The sequence below is a fragment of the Homalodisca vitripennis genome, chromosome 1 (genome assembly GCF_021130785.1).
Source record: "Homalodisca vitripennis isolate AUS2020 chromosome 1, UT_GWSS_2.1, whole genome shotgun sequence".
In the NCBI taxonomy this organism is placed as follows: Eukaryota; Metazoa; Arthropoda; class Insecta; order Hemiptera; family Cicadellidae; genus Homalodisca; species Homalodisca vitripennis.
In genome coordinates this window covers 107,381,902-107,401,783 of record NC_060207.1, presented here as the reverse complement: position 1 = coordinate 107,401,783, position 19,882 = coordinate 107,381,902, and the positions used below count along the sequence as shown (strand labels likewise).

General features: G+C 31.3%; 1 protein-coding gene across 1 annotated transcript; it reads left to right on the top strand.

The window, feature by feature from the left end:
* The first annotated feature begins 343 nt into the window (after positions 1-343).
* LOC124368830 lies at positions 344-17,924 on the top strand. Its single transcript, XM_046826243.1, has 6 exons — positions 344-455; positions 1,763-1,850; positions 4,958-5,013; positions 6,597-6,632; positions 16,713-16,827; positions 17,725-17,924. Exons 1-6 carry the CDS (start codon positions 417-419, stop codon positions 17,865-17,867), a joined length of 477 nt encoding a protein of 158 aa, XP_046682199.1. The 5' UTR covers positions 344-416; the 3' UTR covers positions 17,868-17,924.
* Positions 17,925-19,882: the final 1,958 nt, after the last annotated feature.

Here is a 19,882-nt window from a genome sequence, read left to right as displayed (position 1 = left end):
GGCCTATTTGTTCAAAATTAGAGGGTTCTAAATTGGCAATATATAAATTGAAAACTGAATTTGTAAATTATATCCAAGAGTGACATAATAACTGATATGCATAGAAACCCTTATTTGGTCTCTTGTGACCTGAAAAAAAAAAACAGAATGTACTCTTTCTCACAATAATTTACATAATCCAGAAAATCTTTATGATTTAAATTACTTGTACATTGTGGAATCAGATTTGAGTTAAAAGAATATGTAACAATAAAGAAATATCATTGTCAATTGAATATAGATAAGAGAAATAATAGATTTTTCTGCATACATCTTTATTTGTCTAATCTTTTGTGATCTTATCAATAACCAGGTGCAAATTAGAATTGATCGTCTCTCATTATTTTGTGACTATTTGTTTAATCGGCAACAGTGCTATGTCTGTGAGCTTAAAGTTTATAAGTGCTATTCTCTTGGTAAAATATCTTTTTTATACCCAAAAATATAAGAAAAGAGTTTAAAAAAATTCAAGTATTACATATATTGTTTATGCCATGTCATAGGAAGATTGACATATTTTGAGATTCAATAGTTTAATGAGATCAGAGGAGAGATCATGACTCTGTCTATAGTGTTTATTTGGCTAAGCATTGAATTTTATTAACATTATTAAAAAATCCTCTTAAATTTTAAATGGTATACAAACATATAAGAACAATATTATTTAAAGAGGAAGTCAAAGTAATAATTACGATAAGTTAATGTTCCAGAAATATAGGTTATATTCAACTACAAAGTGTTGTATAATAGTACATCCATTAAAAAATACAAATTAAAATTTACTTAATGTAATTCAGTACTCATACTACCATTGCAAACTCATTAATATACCATAATTGGCTTTGCATGTTAAAAGATTAAAACAGGCATGATCATGTTAGAAACAATTGTTAAAACTTTTTTGTTACAAATTACAGATTTGCGGGGAAAAGAATTTTAAATTTTAGGTTACAGTGTTATAATTATTACAGCTTTCAAGATCCCACATATTGGCTCAAGTGTAATATGCAGAGACAGTGTTAGGCATAACTGGGACTGATGGGAGATATGGATTAATCCATGGATGGTGGTCTTAGGGTAGGGAATGTAAGGAGGGAAATATTAAAAGTGCATTCTCCAAAATATGATAGAAATATAAGAACTTACAACCCTGTTTAAGCTCTTGTAAACTCATTACTATTGGCGCAATAAAGACTGCTGAAGATAAAAATGTGAAATCTTTTAGTATGTACATGAGTTATAGCTTCAAGGAGTTACATGTATTTATTTCTAAACTAATTAAATTTCATTAAGAAAAAATTGTATATAATTTAATGTGAAGTGATGAAAAAGGTATTTTATTTTTTCTGTATTCCAAGAAGTTGTCATAAAGGGCTATGAATGTAACACAAAAACTAATTTTCTAAACCCAAAATTGATTGCACAAAAGGTGGGATAAGAACCAATAAGAGATCATTCTTGCTGAACAGCTCTTGAAATATTCCTTAGTACTCGTACATGCTGCTTCAAGAAACCAACACATAACTCTGTATCATTCATGTTGTTTTGTAAAATTGTATTTTAACACAACTGGGGCAGATGCCTCAGTGCGCATGCTGTGATGTTACGACTATGATCACTCAGTATAGAGCCACTGAGAGCTTGTTAACTATGTATTATCTATTCTTTAAATTCCTATATATAATTGCTATCACTGACTTTTTTTGTATTTTGTCTATTTCAGTTGTTTATATGTGCTACTCAAAGTGAAAAAGATAATGTCAATGAAAACAAAGTGGAAGATTGTAGAAAAACTACAAATCTCAGTAAGGGTAAGTTTTGAAAGCTAATATAAATGGCTGTTAATTTAAGATTTATCAGATGTATGTACATTTTCTCCCTAATTTCAATACCTATTCAATTGATACAACATAGTTCTATGTAACGGTTAAATGTATAGACATTCAGACTCATCTGGGTTTATAATAGCTTTTCCATTACATGTTGTTTGAAAAAAAATAAATGTATGATTTAATGTAAAAGTCAACAAAAGTTTAATAAATGATTCAAGTTTGTCACTATTTCTTAACACCCACCATTTAGCATACTATGTAGACACCTGCTTAACAGGAAATGTAAACTAATGGTTGAATGTCACAGAAAAGTTCAAAGAATACATTAACCAACTGATCCAATGTGGCACCACCTTTTGTATATTATTGTAGTTGCAAAAGATATCAGGTTATAGTTTCTCATTTGTTCCTTCAAAATAGTACTTTATGGATTGTTACCACGCAAACTGATCTTTATTTTGGCTACCTAAAAATTCACAATAACTTTAGGGTTGTCTATACTCACAATTTCACCCCTTTTTGCTATGGCTTTTGTTCTTCCTGGTTAAATTTACAATTCCTGTTATTATATCATACAAATTTGTTAATTTATTTAAAGTTCCTCATCTAAAGACACACTTTGTGCCACAATAGCATGTTATGTCCCTCCATTATAAATTTTACATTGTTTTCAGCATAATTATAAGCAATATAGATTTAGTCTTCTGATAAACTCATCTTGCATCGATAAATATCGTAATTTTTCCACTTTTTTATGAAACGGACAGCAAAAAATAACACCAGAATTAATGTTTTCAAATATCAGTAGCTTCAAAATAAAAAAACATTCCAAATACAATTTTCTTATTGCTATTTGATCAATATCAGATGATAGTTTAAAGTTATTTCTTTTTGTTAACCTTATTTATTTCTTCAAACAACAATGAAAATAGTCACAACTCTCTGCTTCAAAATTAAATCCCTTAAGGATTTGGAAATCACATCATTCACAGACTTGAATTCATCCAATAAATTTTTTGGAAATAAATTTAAAAACTAACTTTTAACCAGTTGAAATCAAATGTTGTATATTTTTCTCTCCAACAGCGAGATCATGCAGAGCTGCATCCTGTTTTTGTGGATGAAGACATTTGAGAGGAAACTAATTCCACAACCTTTTTGGGAATGGTCCTTGATAGGGAACTGACCTGGAATGATCATGTAGACAATGTATGTGCTAAAGTTTCCTTAGGCATATTTGCCTTGCAAAAACTAACAATGTTCTGTGTCCTTCCCCAAAAGTCTTAAAGATGGCTTATTATGGCCTTATCCTTGCACATTTTGCTTATGGGATAAGACTCTGGGGAGGTTATTCCAAAAACAAAATGGAACGAGTTTTCAAACTCCAAAAAGAAAAGCTGTTAGAGTAATTGGAAAGTTGAATTTTAGAGAGTCTTGCAAGGAATCTTTAGGGAGCCGGGATTGCTAATTTTGCCCTGGTTTTATATTTCAGAGGTGATAATGTACTGCTTGTCCAAATATGTCTTGGTTCACACACCAAACAGACACAGACTGACGTTCTCTTACCACCTCGCATAATAAGTTTTTGTCAGAGTAATCAACAAGCTCCCTGAAAGTGTAAAAAATTCAAACAAATTAATTCAAAACTCATCACAAACACCTTTTGACCTCTAAAGCGTTTTACTCTGTTGAAGAATTCATGATAATTCCTGGGAAATTTAGAATCCAAGAAAAAAACACTGGATCTGAAGTCTGACTTGTAGAAAACATGTACATGGTGTTTTAATAAAATTTACACGAGTTGACGATTGCGATAAAATGTCAGAAATTGTTAAATGCAATAAAGAGAGTATTATTATGGTGTCTTCAACAGGCAGAAAATCAGTTAACTATTTTTACAATATCATAACCAATCCTCACCAACTAAGACCCCAACATAAACAATCAAAAATTACTGGGTTTTGTTGATATGAATCATATAAAGTTACTTTTTACAATATTTAAAAATGATATTTGTGATGGATATTTATACTCCTGGACTCAAAAATTAACAGTAAAATATAAAACAGAACAAACAGTGATAGGATAGGATAAATTACACTCACTATAAAATAAACTGGGAATAATAGTGACTGTTCCAATACCTATTTTTAAAACTATTTTAAAAATACACATACTATTAAGATTATACACAAATACCAATAACTTTGTAAACAATTTAGGGCCCATATATTAGGGTCACTTTTTAAATAAACTTGAACTGGTTGTATCTGTTCTACTGACTGCTGATGAATCAGTTGTAATTATTGTGCATAGTTTGTTTGGCCATAAATTTGTACATTTCCCCTCAACATTCATGACAGTTATAAAATGATTTAGTATTAAAATTTTAAGTGTAAATATATTTTTACACAGACAGTGAGACAGAATTCTGGTAATTATCATAATTCTTGCTCTTTAATAGTAATTTCAAGTCTTGACATTTAATTATTAATAATTAATGTTTGAAGAAAATCTGAGCAGCTCGTGTAACCAACCATGGTTACATGAACCCAAGTTCTAATACAATTTTTAATTTTTAGTATGTGTCTGATATGATGGTGTTAAACAAAAAAAGGTCATAATGAGGATGATTTTCATTTTTACCATATGGATTCTTTATGATACCAAACAGAAAACAAATATACGATAAATATAGGTAAAAAGATAAGTTTCAAAATATAAACATTTTTTGAACTGTACAAAATGTAACATATCATTTCTAATAAAGTAGACATTAGTTATCTAAGCTGCACAGGCATTCATGCAGAGGTTAGTCTGTGAAGTCTAGGATATTTCTAAATAGGCGTTTAGATAGATGGCCTCCTCGTGGTGTTCCTGGATAATGGTAAAAATATATTGCTATTGAGTGCTAAATTAGATATCACACTTTCCTGGCTATCAGTACAATACAAAACATTATTTTAAACTCAATTAGGATTTTCTGAAGTATTTCTTTGACTTAATTCATAAATTGTATTTGATTATATTGCAGTATTATTTTAAGTTCATCCAGTGTCACAGTTTTGTAATTATCTTGATTTTAGATGATGCTGATAATATGGTCCAACTAAAAAACAAGCCAAAAACAAAAGATGAAAAGGTAAATTATCAGAATTGATTATACTGTAGTATAATAGTAAATACAGTACAGTAGTGTATCTAAATAATACAAATGAGGATCATACAAAAATAAAATTGGATTGTGAGTTTCAGTCTTTGTGTAAATTCCTATGTAGTTACAATGATTGATATTCAGAGATATTTTTTAGGAGTGGTCACTTAAAAAGTGTTTTAGCACAAAAATACCTGAAGTATCTCAAAGTTAAAAATGTTAATAACATGAAATAACTGACATAACATATTTATAAGATTTGATATTTTAATGTAACTATGAAAACTGCTAAGGTGTGTTGAATGTTACGTAAATTGTTTGACTACTTTTATCGGGGAACTATTATTATTATTATTCACAAAACACTCTTTACAATTTTTGTATTAAGTTTGTTTATGTGCTTTACTTTGAAACTTGCACGCCTGCTTGCTTTCTATTTTAGCAGTGTGACTATGATTTCCTGTTTTTTTTATTGATTAATTTTGCAAAAAAAAATGCATAGTTTGGATATGAATTGATATGTTCCATCTTATGGATGTAGTATAAATTTTCAAATATTGCAATCTATTTATTATATGATAAAACTTTTAAAACTCTACAATATGCCATCCACTATCCCAAATTCACTATTTCAAAAAAATAATAAAATAGTACTAGAAAAGAAACTACTCTGAAAAAGACAAAATGTTCTCTACCAAGTATGAAGTGTAATTTTCCACAATTGGAAAAGAAAAACTATAAAATATAGACAACTATGAGGCAGATCACTCATGTAGTCCCACTGAATGAAGCACAACAGTCGGGTGGGTCTTGTGACATCACAATATCTGTACCTGATACTGTAGCTGATACTGTACATCACAATATCAGGACAACCTATATTATTTTTGGCTTTGGTTCTACGACCACTGATATATAACAAATGCTTTAACTTGTGGTAAAATGACTAATTCTTACTAACTGTCCTTTGTCATACAGGTATTCATTGTAAGATCAGTCCATGTGGCAGTTTATGAAGTTTTGAAAGACAAAATTGATTAATCCACAAAACAACCTGACATTTTGGATTATTCTCCTTGAGAAAACTTGTTAAGCGTTGTTATGTTTCTTTAAATGCAATGTAGAAAAACCAGTAAATTAAAATTTTTGTTTTGTATTTTATTTCTATAATAGATTTGTAAGTCAAACAGCTTTTTTCCACTGAAAAAAAAAAAACATTTATAACCAACAACTTCATTCCTTATAAAAACCAAAATGACTATTAACTCAGAAGCGATTCGTAAGTTATTTAGGTTATGATTATAACTACTAGCTCCTACACCATCTTTTAGTCACTAACAATTACAACCATACCTGTTGTAAGAAAAGTAGGGAATTTTAAACTGTGTTTGTCAATATTTCTAAATTAACTTTTCATGGATTAGTTCAAGCATTCATATTAATTCACATTTATTAATTTTAAATTATGTTTACCAACTATTATAAGTGTTTACCAATTATTGTGCAGTATTTGTAAACGGCAACTACAGAAACGGGATGAAATTGATTAAAATATACTTATTTTGTTGCAGTGTTTCCTGAAGTGTTTTTATGAAAATCATTTTGTGGTGAGTAATGCAAAGTAATGTTATCATTACAATATTCTAATGATTTTATTAAAACTCAACATGTTAATAGATTTTTTAAACCAAATAGCCTTTAGCTGACCTTGAGATCTGATTTGGAGGTTAAAAGATAACCAGCTTTTCCCCTCAACTCAAATAAAATTTGAAAGTGAAACAATAAATATAAACAATGTTATCATAAACGAACACCAATAAGAACAAATTATGAGGAAAAGTACAAAAAGGTTTTAAATACAAGGTTAGTAAATTGTAGTTTACTCTGTAGCTAAACCCACTATATTATATTAATGTAGCCAAAGACAAAGAAAGACTAGTTTGTGTCTAAAACAGAGCTGACAGCATATAGATCATATTTGTGTGACCTTATATGTTAAGTGGTCCAGCTTACCACTCTAATAATGCCCTATGGCTTCTTAAGTTATGAATACTTATATTTCGATACATATTTATCCCTTGCTAAGTCCTGTACTGAGTATAATACTCAAAGACAAATCGAAAAGGTAGACAAATCGCCTACAGAAATATATTGTATATTGAAACTAAAGCCTTGCTGTTTCCAGACACTAATTCACACTTACGCCAGTCGCCAGGTATATGAAGGTCCAAAAATATTGCAGGGAGCTGAATTTTTGGTATGTAATTGGGACATATCAAGAGTGTATTAAACCAAATTCACAGTCTTAAAATCCTATTAGCTTAACTTTTGAGAGCTAAAAAATCTCAAAATGTTCATAATTTTTTGTTATAGACTTATAACTCGTGAAGGTTTTTTTTTAACGAAAAGTTTCTCATACCTTTTTTAAAGTTGATAAAATTAGCAAAAACTTAAGACTAACTGCTACTCTGTGCGCCCAATAGTCCTCAAGATTATTGAAGTTCAAAAATTGGCCTTTTTTCTCAAAAAGTTCACAATTTTGATTTGTTATCTTTTGGCTAGACCGTATGTCCAATAGGTCACCTGTAAGAACCAAAAAAGTTTGGAAAATCTGATTGATCGATAAAGTGACCACAATGACAATTTTTACTTAGAGGTGGTATATTCATTACCGAATGTATTTGTAAAACTTGAGGCGGTCTTGGGGGATGGTGTTTATTTTAGGTATGTCCACATCTTCTCCACAAAAAGGTGTGTCCACATCTTCTTATTCCTCTTCCAAATCTGCCAAGATATGGCACTTCTAGCCCTAGCAGATGCAGCAAAGATTAGAGCACTTGAGCCCTGCTCTTAGAGGACGACACCTGCACTGCCAGGAAAGATTTTAGTTTTAGTTTTAGTGATAGCAATTTAATTGGTAACTCTAGCTGTTTGTTAATACACTTAAATATTCAGGGAATTAAAAGCAAACTGGATGAACTTAACTTATTGCTTGCAGATTTGGGAGAAAAAATCTGTATAATATGCTTGAATGAACACTGGCTTTCAAAAGAAAATGTAAATTTATTGAATAATATTGAATTTTTCAAATTAGCTGATTTTTATGTTAGAGAAAACTGTACTAGAGGAGGTTCGGCAATCTTGGTCAGAGAAAACTCTGGAATAAACTTTAAGGTCCGAAATGATTTAAAAATGTACAATGATAACTATTACTTTGAATGCTCCGTAATAGAACTTTTGGATTTAAAAACCCCAATAATTATAATATCTTTATACAGAACTCCGGATAATTGCACCCTTAATATTTTTCTTGAAAAACTTGGTGGCTTATTGGATAAATTCAGAAATAAAAAAAATGTCAATATTTTAATAGCTACAGACTGCAACATCAATGTATTAAATAAAAAGGAACCACAAACATTATATGAAATACTTAATTATAATGGCTTTAAAATAAATATTGTTGAGGTAACAAGACCAGCAAGTGGAACATGTCTAGATAACATAATAACAAACAATAGGTTTAAGATTGATAATTTTTTAGTTACGAATGTTGGCCTCTCTGACCACAATGCTATTATAACAACTTTGCCCATATTTGAAAATAGAAGTAGGGATAAATATGTTATTCAGAGAAGATACACTAAAGAAGCTAGACATGACTTTATGATCAGCAACGTTAACACTTTGAGTGCTGGCCCTAAATGACATTGTAACTCTGTAGAATGCTGGGCGTTTTTTGGTGGTTTTTCAAAAATTTATTTAAAAAAAAAATAGTATTTAAGGTATGAAAAAAATACTTACATGCCTTAATTCAGCTTACTTTCATCTTTCTTTTAACGTGAGATGTTTGTGGTTTTTTACAAAAATACATACACATAAAAAATGTTTTTTTAAAAACATATATTTTTGGAAAAAAAAAATTATTTTTTGAGACAGTTTTTTTATCTAACTTACTAAACTAAGCATGTATACAGTTATTTACAATGTCCCATTTACAAATATAAACTGTCCTTTGAATAATACAAATCATGTTTTTATGTTTTGTAGTTTTTTGACAAAAAACTATGCCGTCATATTGATGCGTCGGCATCACTTTCGCTGTCAGCACTGTTTTCAGAGCATCTGTAACATAATAATATACTATGTAAAAATAATGAATATATTTTCATTTTATTCATAAGAATAAAATATTAGTTGAATAAAGTTAATTTATTATAATACAAATTATAGTTTTGATTCACGAAAACAATAACATAACCAAACTTTTAGGACTGATGTTTATATGATAAATAGACTTACTTATTCTTACCTGAAGTATGTGTCTAATCTTCTTCCATTAAAGGGCAGTCCGACCTCCATAAGAACATAATTGTTAACTTGGGAACCTATATCTCTGTAATGGTTATAGATAGAGTCCTGATTTTTTATTTTACTTATTAAATAGCTTATAATCTAGGTCTTATCATGAGGTTTTTTAAATTTGAAAAAAAAATTAAAAAGTTATAATTTTTTTATAATTTATTGTTTTTAAACTAACTTTTTTATAAGTAAAAATGTTTTACTGTGCTCTCATTGACAAGAGATATTTTATAAATTCCCATGAGGGGAACTAGGCAATAGTAAGTAGAATACTGTATAAAAATTTGACTGGGGTAGGCCTAGTAGTTTTTGAGTTATAGGGCCCCAAAAGTTAAAAAAATAACAAGTTTCGGCAAATCAAGAAAAAGCAAGAAGGTAGCATATTTTGGACTCATACCTTGGTTTAATGATGGCCTGCACTGTAGGAAGGGTTGTCTGGATCCTCTGCTTCTTGATACAGATCCTCCAAGCTTCCTTTTGGCTAAAGTCCCTTGATTGCCTGATTTTTTTTCAATGTCGGTAGCCGCTTTATCTGCTTTGCGAATTTCCGCTGGGTGTCGAGACGTTTTAATAAAGCTAACCGCATATTCAGTCCTGGTTTCTAGCCCAATGTGCTCTAAAACTTTCACTTTGGAGCTGTACCCATCATTGAATGATAGGACTGCCTCATAGACACCTAGCCTAAGAGCACCTAGTGTAACAAAGGTGCGTTTAGGGAGCCGAGCCCAAATGACATTATTCATAGACTCATTAGGATTTTGAGATTTTCCTTTGAAGACATTTTTCTGAGTAGTTCTAGGCTGCACAAAGATTTAAAAATAGGTTTTTGATTGCTTTCATTAGAATACAGGTGAGAGGTGAAAATGCTGGCTGTGGTCATATTTAGTTTTTTCTTTGGCGGCTTTGTTATACTTACACCATGTGTCTTCGGTGTCTGGGCATAAAATATGTAAAGGCGTATCGTTAGTAGACTGAACATGACAGTACAACGCCCAAACTGCTCGCCTCATGGCTTCCACGCTGTGTGTATTCCTACGGATGGCTAGTCCATAGTAATTTGGATTTGTTGATCGCCTTCCCTGTTAGCCTACCTTTCCCAGAAAGAGATTTTCCGTCAGAAAGCTTCAAGCCTTTATTTTTCATGATAAAGTCCCTTATTCTTGTCCCCATCCTCTTCTGGACGTGTCCTACACATTCCAAACTTCTGAATGGACACATCTGGGATGCCATATTGGTGCTTCTGCCACAACTGCTGCATAGCCATTGGAGTCACCATCTCCAAGGTACTCCACATAGCGAACACCGGTATTTAGTCTCGGATCTTTTGAACATTGCAGTCGCACCTTCAGCTTCCATACCTCCACTGCCTCACCTACATAATTTGCCTTGCATATTTTCTAAGTGTTGGTTGCTTGTTCTTCTGAGGGCAGTTACAGTATTTTGACATTGAATAAATATCTATTACTTTACCCGTATCTGCTGAAGTAATTGTGACAAAACGCCCATTTAGCGAGGTGTGGCCTCGCTTTTGCCAGCTTCCGTCAACCGCAACACATAAGTCATTAGAATTTCCATTTTCAATAACTGCTTCTGTCACTGCTCTCTTCATAGAGTTTTCACACACACTTTCTACATGGCTGGACAAAACTGTTCATGTTGATTGAACTTGCTGGGCGGAGCGGGTAAATTCATATCATGCCGCAAAGAGCTTTGGGCAGCAGTATAGCCCTTTCCTATTACAACCGCAAGCCGTATACTAAACCTTAGGTTCAAGTCATAGTAGCATTGTGAACTTTTGCTTGGTGCCTCAATAAGGCCCTAGGCCTAATATCTGTTTTGCTTTGGGACAGTTGTCAAAAGCTTTTGTCATGCCACAGCTACAAGGAGACGGAAATTTGTACTGCGAGCCCTGCTAATGGTTTTCGACTAAATGATAGGTTTGCATGACAAACCCTACACACTGCAACATCTTTCAAAACTGATTCTAGCTGTACAATGTTTACTACTATGTCATACTGTAAGGTATCAGTTGAATTATCATAGCAGGCTAGGTTAGGGCTCAATTTCTCATTGGATGTGGAAAACAACTTTGGGTGTTCTAGGCCTATCCTCTTCATTTACCTGAAGTTACTACTGTTTTCTTGCTACGGAACAACAGTCTTCTTCTTGTAACATAGTTTCTTAGTTTCCTACTCTCTTCTTATTACCCATTTTAATCTACATTCAATTACAATAAAACTCCTTTACAAATAAAAACAACAGGGAAACTTGCAAATCACAAAACACAGTATTTCAAAACTTCACAATATACCTCCAACATAAAATAATAACAAACAGATGACATCTGTCATATTGCTGACAGTGTGTGATATCAGCTAAAACCAGACTAAAAGCAAAACAGTACCAACATAACAAAACCAATTAATAATCTATTTTATAGATTGTTGTTTACTATAAGGAGTGGTGCTCAACGCCAAACAACAGTTGCAAGCCTTTATATATATTTTTTTTTATATAAGGTTAATATTATAGTAATAAGGTATATTATATACCATTTTAAAGAGAAAATTCTAAAGAATATTAATAAATAAAAAACCAAAATTCCCCAAAAAAAAATTTTTTTTCAATGTCAGACTGCCCTTAAATCAGGATCAATGTCAGAATCGGTCAAAAATACTATCTACACCAATAAAACTATCTTCATCTAATACATCACTGATCGCAACGTCGTTCAACCTGCGAGAATCAAGCCATGATTGCGACATCGACTGCCGGTTGCAACGAACGTCACGTCAGCGGCACGTAAACAACGCGACCGAAGTTGCTTTGTCATTAAGCTCATACAATACATCTGACGCTTTCTAAGCGGAGAATTGTGTTACTAAAAAACCCAAATAACATTGTAGAGTAGGCAAAACCGTTTAAATACGGACAATGTAATATAATACCAATTGAAATGACAACCACGTAAAACTACGGGATTAGCATTCTTCGGAAGTTTCGCCGTTCCGTAAAATTACGGGATTAGCACTCTAAGTGTTAAAAATACTGAATGGGAATTCAGCAATGCCAAAAAAGTGAATGAAAACTTTGATAGTTTCTTAAGAGAATTCCTTTTCATGTTTAATTGTTCTTTTCCACTTAAATCCGTCAAAATTAGAGGGAAGATTAGAGCAAAGTGGATAACAAAAGGGTTACAAATTTCAAGTAGAAATAAGAGAAAACTCCACAAACAAGCACAAGTTTCAAATGATGAAGAAATTAAAACCCATTATAAAATATATAATACAATTTTTAAAAAGGTTGTTAGAGAAGCTAAGCGTAGAGATAATGATTTATACATAGAACAATCTAACTGCAAGGGTAAAGCAGCCTGGCAAGTTATAAAACAGGAAATTGGTATAAACACAAAAAATCATGATGGAGTAAGAGAAATAGTGGTTAATGGGAAAGTAATTAGAGAACATAGTGAGATGGTTAATCATTTTAATGAATCTTATTTAAAGACTGTAGAACAATTGAATATAAAAAGCTCTCCGGTAAAAGCAGTGGGAAAATTACAAAAAGTTAACAGTACGTCTTTTCGTTTTAAACCTGTTCAAGCGAAAGAAATTCATAAATTAATATCAACGTTGCCTAACAAGTGGTCTACTGGCTGGGACGAAATTCCCTCAATAATTGTTAAAGACTGTAAGGAATATCTTGTGAAGCCAATAACAAATTTGGTTAATCAATCGTTAGGAACAGGTGTTTTTCCAGACAAGCTTAAATATTCAGTAGTGAAACCCATTTACAAAAAAGGTGAGAAAACTCAAGTCAAAAACTATTGTCCAGTTTCATTGTTACCAGTGTTTTCCAAGCTATATGAGAAAGTAGTAAACCATCAATTATACAAATACCTAGAAAAAAATAGTCTGATTACTGGATGTCAACATGGCTTTAGAAAAAATTACTCAACTGACACAGCACTTACCAACCTTGCAGAGGAAGTTTACAGTGCTTTGGATGGATCACAGTCTACAGTGGCAGTGTGCTGTGATTTATCAAAGGCATTTGATTGTGTAGATCATGATATCTTAATGAAGAAATTAGAATTATATGGAGTAGAGGGCACATCTTTAAATTGGTTTAAGTCATATATTACAGAAAGAAAACAAAAAACAACTTTAGTATCAGACTATAAAAAGTATCATTCAGAATATGAAAATGTAGTGTCAGGAGTTCCGCAAGGATCGATTTTAGGACCATTACTATTTACATTGTATACAAATGATCTACCACAAGACATAGACACGAAATTAGTCTTATATGCTGATGACACCACAGCTATAATCAAGGAGAAAAACTTACATGTAATGAAATTATTAGTAGAACAAACTATAGTTAAATTAGAAGAGTGGTTTAAAGTTAATGGAATGATTCTGAATACTACAAAAACAAATATTATTCACTTCAAAAACAGACAGCAAAGAGAAGAAATGTTTACAGTCACAATAGATAAAGAACAAATAAATAGCTGCAAAAATGTAAAACTGTTGGGAGTTTGTTTTGATGAGCATATGACTTGGACAGAACAAATACAAAACTTATGTAAAAAACTCAATTCTATTTGTTTCAATATGAGCTGTGTTACACACATCACAAGTTTAAAAACAAAGATGACCCTATACTATGGCTATTTTTACTCAATAATGAAGTTTGGAATTACATTGTGGGGCTCAGTAGAGATAACAGAAAAAGTGTTAAAAATCCAAAAAAAAAAATTATAAGAATAATGACATTCTCATCCAGAAGAAGTTCTTGTAAAGAAAAATTTAAGAAACTGAAAATTCTTACTGTCCCTTGTGTGTACATGTATGAAGTACTGAGTCAAGTTCATCAAAATTTGAACTGGTTTTCTAAAGAAAAAACTATTCATCAACACAATACTAGAAATACCAATTTGTTAATATATCCTGTACACACCACAGCCATATTTGAAAAAAGTTTGTATTATATGGGTATTAAACTTTACAACAAATTGCCTAACAATTTCAAACAAATGCCACAAGTTGAATTCTTAGATAGAATAAAAAGTATGTTTGTCAAAAAGGCTTACTACAAGATTTCCGAATTTCTAAATGACAAAAACATAATAATTTAGTTATGAAGATTAAGTGTTTTCTCCTAAGAAACTTAATTTAATATAATACAAAATTCAATAATTGATCTCCATTTTGTTATTTGAATATTGTTATATTGTTACCAATTTTATTGTTTGATTTATTCATGGTTTTATTAATTTTATTGTTTTACTAATTTTATTGTTTTATTTGTTAATTGTTTTAGTAATTTATTGTTTTATTTGTTAATTATTTAACTAATTTTATTGTTTTATTTGTTAATTAGGTTAATGAATGATTGTTATTACATTATGGTGTACTACAATTTTAATGTTATCTGACTCAGGAATGCTTTACAAAATAAATGTTTAACATAGGTTTTAATACTGTTAATTAGTTTATAGTTAATTTATTCATAGCTGAAAATATTAATACTGTTATTTAGAATAGAGCTTATTTATTTGTTAGCAAATCATTTTAGCTAGAATCTTGTTAAATCTATTAGTACTAACGATGGGAGACCGAAAAAAGGGAAATTTCTGACTATGTCATCTGTCTTACCAGCATAGCTGGATCTTGTAAGATGTAATATGACAATAAACATTCATTCATTCATTCATTCATTCTTTGGCATAAGCAAATCCCACCACCACACCCTTCCCTATACTTGTATGAAATCGTATTCAATAGTGCTGAAGGTGCTGGATCTTGGATTGTGGTGATAGTTAACCATTGCTGGCTTCTTGTCCAACCTCAGTCGGAGGTCTCTTTCTCAACCCCCAACCACTTCTGAACTTGCTGGTATGTTCTGTAGGAGTGCTGGGCCACTGCTTCTTGGGTTGGGGGTAGACAAGCAAGCTGAATTTTTGCTCTCGCAGCAGATCTGGGGCAAAGTTTGTAGAGGAGAGTTTGAAGGTTGTCGTCCTATCCACCACCTTATAGGGCGACCAGGCACTTGCAGCATGCAGATGTTATCTCCCTTTTCTTGATATCTGACTTAAGGAATGTGGAATAATGAAAAATATTTTTATAGACATGGGTCCAGAAATGCTTTGTTAGAGAATTACAGCTAATGAAATATGACACCCGAATTTCAGCTCACCAAGATGAGGTCTTCCTGAAATGGTAGGGATGGTGCTTGTTATTATTGAGTGTTCTCTATACTTTACTTTGCATAACCCTGAACGGTTTAGAAATACATCTTGTACTATGAACTATCTTGTACATCCTGAACTATGTCCTAACAATGTTTTCATCTACATCTAGTTGGCAAGAGCAGTCGTACTGGAACTTTGTGCTAGGAGGAAGTGATCCTGTTTCCCGTTACGTAAGAAATGTGGCATTAATTTTCTAACATTTGGAACTCTAAGATAAGGGTAACGTTGTTTGTATTCTTCAACAGCAGCCATAGTACTGATTTCACATACACCACAAATAAACACCATATCAGTGTATTCTTCACTTGTAAACTACAAGTAATGAACAAGTTTCTTGTATTTGTATTATTACTCAAATAGTTTAATAATTACTACAGACACAACAATACTTACATGGACTAATACTCAGTTATTAGCTCTCAAAATTATTAGAATTTTATAATTCAAATCATATTATTGTTGAACAGCTGCGTATTGCATTGCCAGCTTATGAAATAAAACTTTCCCGCAAACATCATTCCGTATTTTTAAATCAAATTAAATCAAGCCTTACAGTATAGTGCAGCAGTTAGCAGCAGCACCTGGATGCACTGCTAAAAATCAATCTACTCTAGGAAATAATGTTTCATTTAAGAATTTAAAAGTAAATCAGTTAAAAATGAAAAATATTGTTGTAGTTATTTTAAATGCATCAGAAATTAACAATCAAAATTATAAGTTCAAATTTTAAAAAATTTGTTACAAAGTAGACTAAAAAAGCGCCATTTTCAAATGAATGATTGCCAAAACTTTACTTAATGTATTTAAATGAAACAATTATATTTTGCATTTAAGATGGACACTTGAACATAGAACTCACAGTGAATCAAATGTTGTTGTCATCTCCCCGATGATTGGTTGCTAGGAAGACAGGTAACGTCACTCTGAATCAAATGGTTTGTGCGAATCGTGGCACCATGCCAAAAAGTGCTGCACCATACAAATTCAAGAAATTTTTCTAATAGTATAGATTCATACATTACAATACAAACCAATCACAAGAACATGACTGGGTTATTTTTTACAGGCAGCATCAGGGAAATACGAGATGCAAGTAAATGAAAACGATCCATACATTGTCTCAGTGGAAGATGCGCCAGCTAAGACCAACAATTTGGTTATCAAGGGTTGTATTAAACACGGTAATCAGAATTATTTTTTATAATATGACTAAATTTGCATAGATTTATGTTTGAAGTAAAATATACTTGTTTGATCTATAAACATTTTTTTCTTAAACTAATCCTAAGGTTTAAAAAATAAAACATTCTTTTTTAAGTAGTAGGAACAATATTCAGACAAATGTCACAAAAGTAGTGAAGGTTCTTAGTCATGGAGAATTAATTTTCGGCCAGAGTATTAAAGAAGATTTAAGGGACGTTTGTCTTTTTATAATATAACAATGTTAAATGTTGGTGACTGTTTCATCTTACATTAGAAGGTTTGGTTAAAACATAAGTTAGGTTCAGGTAACTGTAAAATTTGTATTATATTTAAAAATTATTGACAGCATAATGGTTTAGAATAAGTTTTTCAACAGTAACCTACAAAACCGCCTGTTCAAGAACACTCAATTCAAAATTATGAGATTTTAATTGACACCACTCTTACATTGCAAGTCTAAAAATATATAGTTTTTTAAAAGAATTCAATGAAGTTCTCATGTTTTAATTTGTGTTTTTAAATGGATTTACTTTTACACAAATTTTATAACTCATTATTTCAATGACTATATTCATCAGAATGATCAATACGTATTTAAAAAAATGTTAGATGGAATAAATAAAAGAGACTGATCGTTAATTATAATTGATGGCAAAATGTGGATTTAGTGAAAATGAACTCCATTTACCGTTTATTGGTACTCAAACACGTTGCTTTACTAGACAAAAACTTATGAGGTAGCACTAATTTAAACTTACTGGTTAATATGAAATTAAATAGAAATTGTAAATATATAGTTTTGTAGTACTTATAAAACAGCATTAACCTTTAAACCATAATTTTGTTCCTTGTATTTAAAAAAATGTATGTTTTAGCCACTTTTAAAGACAAGTCAGAAGAAGCATGCGAGTTGGGTCTTATTATGCGCCTTTGTCACCAACAGTACAGTCGTCTCGCTACACAAGTTGTAGCAAACCTGATACTGCGTAACGAGGAACTGGCCAACGAACAGGGATAACACATCATGTATAAACATCTGATTAAAGCATAGTTCATTAGTGTGGTCTCATATAAACTTATTTCAAATATTTTTTTAAATTATTTTAACTTGAGTATCATAGTTCTAACAGAAAAATGTGTGATTGGACAGATCTGTGCAGGTGGAATACCAACAATACAAAGGCAGGGCTGGTGCAATTAGACTACAATTAATAATTTTCAAAGTGTACTCAATCTACAAGGGCTATCTAGAAAGTAACAGACGTTTTTGAATGGTGCAGCAGTGGGTGGGGCTACAGTTGACATCTTGGTGTCAAAACACTTTGGGAGTTCAGTACACATCGAGCTGTAGTCGCACGCGGTCTGTATCTCTTTTACTTTTCTCACTGTGATTAATTAAAATGTGTGCTGCAATTGAAAATCCCACCACTTGTGATGTGTGTTCAGTGATAAGGTTTTTGTTGGCAAAAAACCATAAACCAATTAAAATCTATCACCAACTGTGTGAAGTTTATGGAACTGGAATGAGTGAAAGTAGAGTAAAGCAGTGGTGTATTGACTTACGAAGAGGTTTGAACGTTTTATTTTATATTACTTGCCCATCTATGCACCGAACATTTTCAAACTTTACTCAATTCATTAAATAGGTTTTAAAAATATTCTGTGAAAATTTCAGCTTTCTAGCAACTGTTGAAACAAAATGGTGGCATTTTGATAAACTATATTTTAAAAACAGTATTTTTGGTTTTGTAAAATTGTTTATTGTCACATTCTAGACAAATAAAGCATTTCAATCAGAAAATTAGAACATAGCCAATTAAAAAACCTACAATTACAGTACACACAATTATTCAAACTGAAATTCATACACAGCGACACACTGATAACAGCACTTAACAAATTAATCATAAGCTCTTACAAAGAAATTCTGCAGTATCTGGAAAAGTTACTCTTCTATTGAGTGTTTTAATTCCTCATCATTATTGAAGCTACGAGTATAAACTTGTTCCTTTAAGTAACCCCATAGAAAGAAATCACACATAGTTAAATCTGGGGATAGGGGTGGTCAATCTAAAAAACCACTTCCAAGATCAATCCAACGGTCATAAAGATTGTCAAAAGCCATTTCTTGAACTTCAATATCAATAAAACTGTAATGGAGAAAATTACGTTATGTTTTTACAGCACAAGCAATATTCTTCAAACAACTGTTTTCAACAATGAGCATTATTAAACAGCTGTTCCTTAAAACTGCAACGCAGTAATTAAATCAGGTAATTCAAGAAATGAATTTTTATAGGAAGCAAAATGGTAAAGTTTTCAATATCTCACAATTTTGTTTCTACAACTGTTATGGAGCTTTAATTTCCACAGAATATTTTTAAAACCTATTTTATCAATTGTGTAGTTTCAAACATTTTCGGTGCATAAATGGGCAAGTAAAATAAAATCAAACGTTTAAACCTCTTCGTGGGACACACGGTAAATAATGAAATTGTCAGTACTTTTAAGATGTCCAATACAAGTTACAGCATTCTACTACGATTCAAGTTCCCCATCCCGCCTCATTCATCAGTTGTCTCTTGATAAAATAACATGAATGAAAAACAATTTTTATATTTTATAATGCTTTGCTATTTCATGATTTAAGGCAATGCAGAAGAGACTTAAGAGTGATAAAACAAGATAGTTTTGAGTTTATCTCCATCTTGAGTTCCAGCTTTCTAATAATCCATTGAGGAAGCAACTAACGCAGCTTCTTTAGGACTGAGTGTTTGAATTAATTGGTTTTGGCAAAAATGCATGTGTGTACTGAAATATTAATATTAATTAATGGATACAGATAAATCGGTTAATTTTTTAAGGACATTTTAGTCTATTTGGTTGCTCTACAAATAATCTTTTTAGTAAATATTTACAAATATTGTTAGTAAAAAGAAAAAAATATCAAAATAAACTGTCAATATTCTATTACTTTTTTATCTGTTTCATAATTGTGTATTTAAAACAGCACAATGTGTTTTACATTTTTTG